We start from the raw sequence: 8,762 nt of genomic DNA on the forward strand, positions 1-8,762 counted from the left end.
CCTTGGGACGAGGGAAGTCATGTTACAAATTCTAGGCAGCCACGTGTTAGTGCTTGTTCCTGTCCCAGAATCACACCAGGGAGGGGGATTTCTGGAGTCGTGGATAATCAACTTCTTCACACCACCCGTGGCCACAGCTTCTGCCAATGTGACCTGCTCCCCTGCGGCTCACCACCCAAATCCACACATCTTCTACAAATCCCTAATTCTCTCCCTTCTCCTGCCCCATCCCTCAGATGGCACTTCGTGTCCAGCCCTAGAGCAGTCCCAGCGCTTTGGGCTAAAAGTCACAGGTCATGCAGTTCACCCCCTGCCTCCACCTGGGATTCTTTACCCAGCACAGAGCTTATGATGGTGCTATTTCTGCTCCCACAGCTGAGGTATTTGAGACTCAGTCCTTTCCACCATCTCATTCCTTTCGTCTCACTTCTCAACCTCAGATGGTAATCAGGAAGACACTTTTCCCCAGGGGTTGAGCGTGGTCCTTGGGTTATGGCTTATGGCGATACTTCCCCTGTGCCCTTCCCACCAAGGCCCTGCCTTTTCATCTCAGCCAGAAGGAGGCATTGAGTGGTGTCAAGAGTGGGGGTGGCAGCACATCTGTTTGTGAGGGCAGTGGAGGTGACCCAGTGTCGCAGGGTTCACAGATCATCCAGCTAGTTCTCTGCTGTCCCTTTTTTCTAAGAGGCTTATTCCCCTCCTTTCCTCATTCACTATACTCATCTTTTAGACTCATCCTTTCCAGAAAGCCCTCTCCAACTCACCTCCTGCTACCTCCAAGATGGGTTATGCCCCTCCTCTTAGCTTCCCTAGTATCCAGGTCAGACCCCTATCACAGCACCCATCACACTGTGTTGTCATTTCCTCCTTATGTCTCTGTCTCTTCTCTTGAGCTCCTTTAGATACAGGACAGAATTTTTTTTCTTTTCCTTTTCATATCACCAGTGGCTACCATACTGCTTGGCACATAATTAACACACAATAAATATTTCTTAAGGATATGAGTAAACGAACGCTAATATTTTGGGGGGAGAAAACAAGATGAAGAGAGGTGAGATGCCTAGTTTAAGATCATATAATTAGTTGATTACAAGTCTGGATCTAGAACCCAAGTCTTCTGGCCCCAAATCCGGTATTCCTTCCTCTACACAGCTACTTCTGTGCCTGGTGGGGATGGTGGTGAGGAGGACTGGCAGTGGTCTGAGTCCCATCCACTGGGCATTGAGGAAAGGGCTTGATCAGCAGACTGAAGGTCATCCCACCTGTCCCTTGCCAAAGTCCTGACTCTATCACATCATCTAAAGCAGTAACTACTGTTCTGAATCTTACAGGCGACCCAGCCAGGGTCAAGTCCTTGGGTCCTCTCTTTGGACCCTGTGCTTAGGGGAGGTTAGCTGCACCCTCTCGGGAGCTCAGGGAGAACTTGGACCCTCGTCCCCAGAGCCCAAAGAAGGGAAAGATCTTCTGGGTGAAGGAGGCAGTGAAAGTGTAGATGGGTTCCTGAGTGGCGGCATTGGCAAAGGTCACCCAGCCCACCTCGTAGTCAACAGACACCCGCACCTGCTGGGGCTGCTCCTCCAGGGCCAGGCGGGTGGGGAAGGAGCCCAGGGCCGAGACGAAGCCCCAGGCCAGTCTCACCGCCCACACCCCCTCCTCTGGCCGCAGCCGAAGCTCCCCCTTCCGCCGGATGTCCTTACTGACCACACCCAGGGTGCAGCTGCCCCCGGGAGCCAAGTCCACACTCACCACCCATGTGTGTCTCCCCCCAGTGAAGCCACCATGGGCCAGGACACAGGTGGCCCGGTCGAAACGCTGGGGGCTGTCTGGTGACTTCTGCCATTTATAGGAGAAGCGAGCCTGCTGGTGGTCCTCAGACAAGAGGAGCTTCGGGTGGGAAGTCCAGGGGTCTAGAGAGATGTGAGCTGTGGGGAAAACCAAAAGGGCCACAGATGTCAGCAGACATGCTATCACCTTCAGGAAAGGCCTAAACACTCCCCTTGACACCCGCGTTAGCATTACTACCAACAATGTATAGAGTGCCTACAAAGACCTGCACATGGGTATCACCTGGGAACTTGTTTGTAACAGACTCTCAGGTTCCACCCCAAACCACCTGAGATGGAATCTGCATTTTAGCAAGATCTGCAACTGATTCCTGTGCTTGTTAATGCCTGCTTCAGAGGATGCGTTAGTTAGTTGGTTAGTTCGTTAGTTCGGACATCCGGGCTCTCATCTAGTTCTGTGTCATCCCCTGGAAAGCACCTCTTCTCCCTGCAAACTGGCTGACTCCCAAAGCTGTGCATGCCTGCTCTGATCTTCTCCTGATGCTGACACATCACGTCCTCCCCCTCCTGTATCTCGGAGGGTAGAAACATTCTCCCCTCAGTCCAAACTTCATGATCACTCCCTGGGCACTTATGACTCATTTACATAGTCTTCACTCCCCCCAGACTCTCTGGCTCGCCCACGGGTTATTCATTCTGCCTCACTAATTCTGAAATCAGGCAGAGTCTGAGGATCACTTTTTAACCAAAAAAATTCTGCAGACCCCTGCATAGTGTTACTTTTAGTATCCATAAATTGGGACAAATTCATAAATTCAGATATGTCCATGAGTTAGGAGTCCCTGCCAAGAGCTCTGTGACTTCCCAGGGTCTTCGGCTGATAGACTGGGCACAGTGCCTTTGAGTGGGGTCCACTCTTCCTTCCTTTCCCACCTACAGGCTGCACTCCTATCATCTATGAAATATAATAACACCTGAGAGAGAGTAGGGGGTCCTGACAATTCTAAGAATGTGATTCTAAACCCAGATCAAATTCCGCTCATCCAGGAAGCCCTTCCCGATAGACCTTGTCCCATTCTGATTTAATCTTTCTATCCCATCATCACGTGCAGATCAGAACATGAGCTTCCTGCCAGGGATGTGGTATGTGTGTGTGCCTGTCCCTTCTTCATGGTTCTCCCACAAGCATTACAAAGGCAGTGACACATATCAGTGTCATGTGTGACATTATGTGTATATGTACATTTATATATGTGATATATATGTATATGACTATTACAGTGCCCAGTGTAGAACCCTGCAAAATTATCTGCCCATTTCAAGATTAGAATCCTCACTCCCTCCCATCCTGACATAGGCTGCTTACCTGGCTCATAATCCAACTCAAAGCAGAGTTTTTCTGTAAAGAGGAAATAAAACAGGATGCGATTTCATTAGTCTTACCAAACCATAGAACATTTAATGATGAGGAAACTGAGGCCCCAAAAGGGAAGGGTCAAAGAGAGGAATGGAAGCTGGAATCCTCTAGACCAGTGGTTCTGAACTTGAACTTGCATCAGAGCCCCCAGAACACTTGCTAAAACACATGTGTTTTTGATTCAGGTGGCCTGGGGTGGGGCTGAGATTCGCATTTCTGGCAAGTTACCAGGGGATGCTGATGCTGCCGGCTGGGATCCCCACTTTGAGCCGCACTGCCTAGCTCTGAGTGGGCAGAGACCATGTGTACCTTCAGTGCCTTGCACGGAGCCTAAGACACAGTAAATGCTCAAGAAACATCTACTTAATGAACAGATAAGTGGGTTAATTTATTTCTCGTTCTGCTTGGAAATAATTTTGGGGATAGTCAAAGGTCAGCCTTTGATTAGAGTAAAATTTCCTTCACTGCCAGGACATTTACTTGCAGAAAGTGGACTTGGGGGAAAGCTCTTCTAAGGTGACATTTTTGTGGGTGGGTCATTTAGAACTAGGTGGCATCATTTGTAATGTCACGTAGGAGGAGGGGGAAGTGTTGGCGAGGAGCCACATTCCTGACTCTTATTTCAAACCCTCCACACCCTCTCCTACCACCACTCCCTGTTCCGGAAAAGAGGGTCATGGTCCACACAGGGGCAATTCAACTCTGAGGACCAAACTAACAAGGGCGTGGAAGCCAAGGAAAAGAGGAGGGAGGGAAGTCAGCTACCACAGGGCACAGAGAAATACCCTTGCTAGTTATTAATTAACAATGTTCATCATCAAAAACTTATCATGTATTACAAATGTCCCTATGGATTTTTAAAATTATTGACAATGACAGATTTTGTTAATCATTATCTTATATATCACTTCATGACAAACGATTAGATCTATTTGTTTCATTATTTTTCAAACCAGTTACATTTTTTCCCAGAAATCCTCACCTTTATTATCTCACTTCATTGTCACATCCTGATAAGCAGATTTTATAAAGATCTGCAAATAAGGAAACCAAGGCACTGGGAGAGTGCAAGCCTTGTCAAAGGTCACACAAACGTTGGGCAGCGGGGCATGGAGGCCATTCCTAAACCCAGGCTTCACAGCCACCTGTGCTTCGTGGGGTCCTCTTACCCAGAAACATCTTCATCTCCTTTCGCAGCGGGAGGGCCTGGTGCGGGAAGTCCCGAATCCTCTGGCCCAGCTCAGGGGATACAGCCTCTGGTTTCCGGCATCTTCTGGTTTCACATCTAGGGGCACAGAAATGGCGGGGTCTGGGAATGATCCTTCTTAGTGATGCCTCCAGACTCAGCTGGTTGCCTTCTAATTGTCTTGGAGGTGCCAGTTCCCACGGACAGACATGATTCCTCTGGGATGGACCCACTCCCTCCCCGCACTGTCCCTTCTTGGGCAGTGTCATGCAGGGGTGTGTATCTACAGCTGGCTGTACATGGGAATGCATTTGAGTATGTGAAAGTTTACATGTGAGTTGTTATCCTTAATGTGAGAATGTATATTTGTGTGGTAATAACCAGGCATGTGGTGCGTGTATGTTTATGTATGTGGGAAAAGAGAAGAGAAAATCTTACCTTATTAGAGTGCTTCTGATATCCTAGGAGAAAGAGAGAGAAAGCAGGGATTCAGTTTCCATTTCTCCCTCCCACAAGAAAAGACAAAATACCATATTCTCAGCCCTAGATAGAAAAAGGACACCAGATCCATAGAGTCACAGCGTTTTTGGGTTTATGAGGCTTCAGGGATCTTAGAGCCCAACCCCTTCATTTTATAAGATCCAGAGAGTGAAGTGACCTGCCCCTTAGAGGCAAAGGCAAGTCCCATCCCAAGGTCTCCAGCTTCTCATTCCCCAACGTGTCCACCTAAATCATGCTGCCTTTCTGATGCCTAATTGGGACCCCAGTATCTCTCCTCCAGTGTGAGGAAGAGAAACAGAACAAGAAGAACTTCCTGGCTGGTGGGTGGTGACACAGAGAATAGTTTGCCTCGGAAATAGCACCTGACATTTGTTTGCATAGTGCTTGATGCTTTTCAGAGTGCTACTTTCACTTGCATTTTACTGTTGGATCCTCACAAATAAAGTGTTTTTGAGATAAATAAACAAAGTATCTCCCCTATTTGATGGATGGTAGGATGAAGAGACCAAGACCAGAGAGTAAAGCAACCAGGGAGCTCTTGGGGAAGCAAGGACTCTTAGAATTCAGAACTTCTGGTCCTGTGACCCATCTTCCACTTGGGATACAAGGATGTGTGAGTGAAGAAGAGATGGCTTAGACAGGTAAAGATGCAATAAATCATAGGTGAGCACAGGTGGACAGGGGTGGGGCTCAGATCTCACCATCAGGAGCCCCCTTGCCGGCCTCTCCTTCTTCTCCTCCAGTTCTTCAATGAGGTTGCTAAACCGGCAGATTTCCCCAGTGACCAGGACATCAAACTCATCCCGATGCTTTAAGATGTCCCCATCCAGCCTCTCCAACTGGGCTAAGAGGATGCTCTGCTGTTCCTCCAGGAACTGGCTCAGATGTGCAAACTCAGAAATCACTTTTTGTTTCTTGGTGGCCACCTGAGTCTGAGGGGGCAGGAGGAGAGGGCAGGAAGTTATTCCTCCTCTTCCTCCACTTCCTTTTCCTTCTTTTTCCTTAATTCACTCCCATCTCCCTCCAGATCCACATTCTCCAAGGTTTGGTGGTAAAGTCAGAGCCCCCCACTCCCCGGGTCCCCAGATAAACTTGGAACCATGGCATAGTTTCCTTTACACCTGCCATGCCATTTCCAGGAGGAGGTGTAGGGGAGGTGGTGAGGACACTCCACCTCCTGCCATTTACAAAGTGCACACAATGTGCGGGGCACTAAGGTACATTACTGTCCTTACAGCAATTCAGTGAGATAGTGATGATTTTTAATCTCCACTTCACAGAAAAATAAACTGAGCATAGAGAGCTGTTTGAGGTCATAGAGCTAATTCATTTCAGGATTCAAACTCAGAATGGGGCTTCCGTGGTGGCGCAGTGGTTAAGAATCTGCCTGCCAATGCAGGGGGCAAGGGTTCAAGCCCTGTTCCAGGAAGATCCGTGCACCGTAACTACTGAGCCTACGCTCTAGAGCCCGTGAGCCAGCCCGTGAGCCACAACTAGTGAAGCCTGCATGCCACAGCTGCTGAAGCCCATGAGCCTAGAGCCCATGCTCCGCAACAAGAGAAACCACTGCAATGAGAAGCCCGCGCACCACAACGAAGGGTAGCCCCTGCTCACCACATGCAGAGCAACGAAGACCCAATGCAGCCAAAAATAAATAATTAAATAATAAAACAAAAACGCAGAATGACTTCAGAGCCCTATATGCTATGTTGCCTTGGTTTCAGAAAGGCACTGGACCCTGAGGAAGGGAAGAGGACTCAGGGAAGGGATGATGACTTACCAGGAGGACTTGTATCCTTCGATTTTCTCTTGACTGAATTCCTTGAATCTCCTCTCTCTCCTTTCTTAGACACTCAAGACACTTCTGTATTTGTTCCTGGGAAGAAGGAGCATAAAATATTTAAGATGGGGGAAGGGATAAATTAGTAGTTTGGGATTAGCAGATACAAACTACTATATATAAAATAGATAAACAACAAGGACCTACTGTACAGAACAGGGAACTAAATTCAATATCTTGTAATAAACTATAATGGAAAAGAATCTGAAAAATATGAATCACTTTGCTGTACTCTAGAAACTAACACAACATTGTAAATCAACTATACTTCAATTAATTTTTAAAAAATATTTAAGACGGAAACAATGATTTGTTAAGAGATGTCATCTCTGCCTCCAGGAATGGAATGACCCAAGGGAAGGAGTCATTCTCTTAGCTGACAAAGCCTGGGCCTTTATGGGCCTTGACAGCTTACTCTCTTTGGGTCTTCTTCCTCTTGTTTTGTCCTCCAAGAATTTTGATTAGGGCTTTCCGCTTTTATCTCTGTGCCATCATAAGCTATGACTCTGTGTTCTCACCTGAGCTTTCCTGTCTTCAGGCTAAACACCCTAACTTCTTTTGCCTTTAATGAATGGTATCTAGGATCTGTCCTGAGCTTGATATGCCCTTCTTCGAAATTATCCCAACTTTCTCACATATCCCAAACAGAATACATCCAAACAAGCTCTCTTATAAATGGAATCAACTTTCTGGGTATGATTCCAGAGGGAACAAGAAACTTGGATAATGCAAAAAATACCCAATGAATTGTTTTAAAAATTGCTTGCTCTAGGGGACTCCCCTGATGGTCCAGTGGTTAAGACTTCAAGCTTCCACTGCAGGGGGCACAGGTTCGATCCCTGGTTGGGGAACTAAGATCTTGCATGCCGCAAGGTGTGGCCAACCCCCCCAAAAAACAAACAAACAACAATAAAAATTGCTTGCTGTAGAATAAAGAACAGGTATACACACATAAATGTCCATATAAGCACATTGCAAAATATATTTAGAACTCTTAACAATACATGCTAATTAACTAATTGACACATATACATAGACTCCCACTTGTAATAAAACACAATGCATAAACAGCTAAAACCAGCACACACTCATTTAATGACAGATAAAATTATGCACCATATATATTTACCCAACCTGCATATATGTAAACACTAATGTACCTACAAACACGAGCGCTCAGTTACACATACACACTCAAGTAGCCAGATCCCCCCAAAACACATTGCATACGCTGGTAAACATGCAAACATTAATACACATACACACTGTGCAATCATTTCCTCGAGTGCAAACCCAGACATCCTCAGACACACCTGACTGATCCATTACTCAGACACATACGTTCATGTTTTGGTGACTCATTCATTCAACATGTATTTATTGAGCTACTATTATGTATTGGCCATAAGTAAACAACATAGGGCATACTTAAAACACAAACACATGATCTTCCATGCCTGGGTCTATTGCCTGGGTCATCACAGAATCAGGGAGATGGAATTAAGTTTCAGAGTGGCCCAAATACTCCACAACTCTGCTCTGATTCTTTCAGTCCAGTCCAATCCCAGACCCACCCTGGGAACCTCTCAGTTTCCCCTTTCCTACCCTGTAGGGCCCAGCCGCATCCTCCAGGAAGCGCACAGTGTGGGCACGGTGCTCCCAGGCCTCCCGGCACACCACGCACAGCTGCATCTCATCATCCTCGCAGAAGAAGTAGACTTTCTCCCCGTGCTCGGGGCAGATGTCCTCCTCTTCTATGTCCAGCCGGGACACCAGCTTGAGACGCTCAATGTTCTCCACCACGCTGGCCAGCTGCCAATTGGGCCGGAAGCATCCTGGGCGGAAAGGCTCCTTGCAGAGTGGGCAGGTTGGGGGTTCCTCGGGGTCCGGGCTGGGGATCTCAAGGTAGCGGGTGAGGCAGATGTGGCAGAAGTTGTGGCCACAGTCAATGGTGACCGGCTCCCTGAGTGTCCCTTGGCAGATGGGGCAGTTGACCTCATCTGCCAGGCTGGTCACAGAGGCAGCCGAGGCCAT

The 8,762-nt window shown here is 47.5% G+C and overlaps 1 protein-coding gene across 1 annotated transcript; it reads right to left on the minus strand.

Moving 5' to 3' along the window:
- Nucleotides 1-1,380: 1,380 nt before the first annotated feature.
- Nucleotides 1,381-8,762, minus strand: LOC132497662 (tripartite motif-containing protein 10). Its single transcript, XM_060111043.1, has 7 exons — nt 8,334-8,762; nt 6,669-6,764; nt 5,590-5,820; nt 4,826-4,848; nt 4,371-4,486; nt 3,151-3,183; nt 1,381-1,922 (listed from the first exon to the last, which is right to left on the minus strand). The coding sequence occupies exons 1-7, from the start codon at nt 8,760-8,762 to the stop codon at nt 1,381-1,383; spliced, it is 1,470 nt and encodes a 489-aa protein (XP_059967026.1).

The sequence above is a fragment of the Mesoplodon densirostris genome, chromosome 10 (assembly GCF_025265405.1).
Source record: "Mesoplodon densirostris isolate mMesDen1 chromosome 10, mMesDen1 primary haplotype, whole genome shotgun sequence".
In the NCBI taxonomy this organism is placed as follows: Eukaryota; Metazoa; Chordata; class Mammalia; order Artiodactyla; family Ziphiidae; genus Mesoplodon; species Mesoplodon densirostris.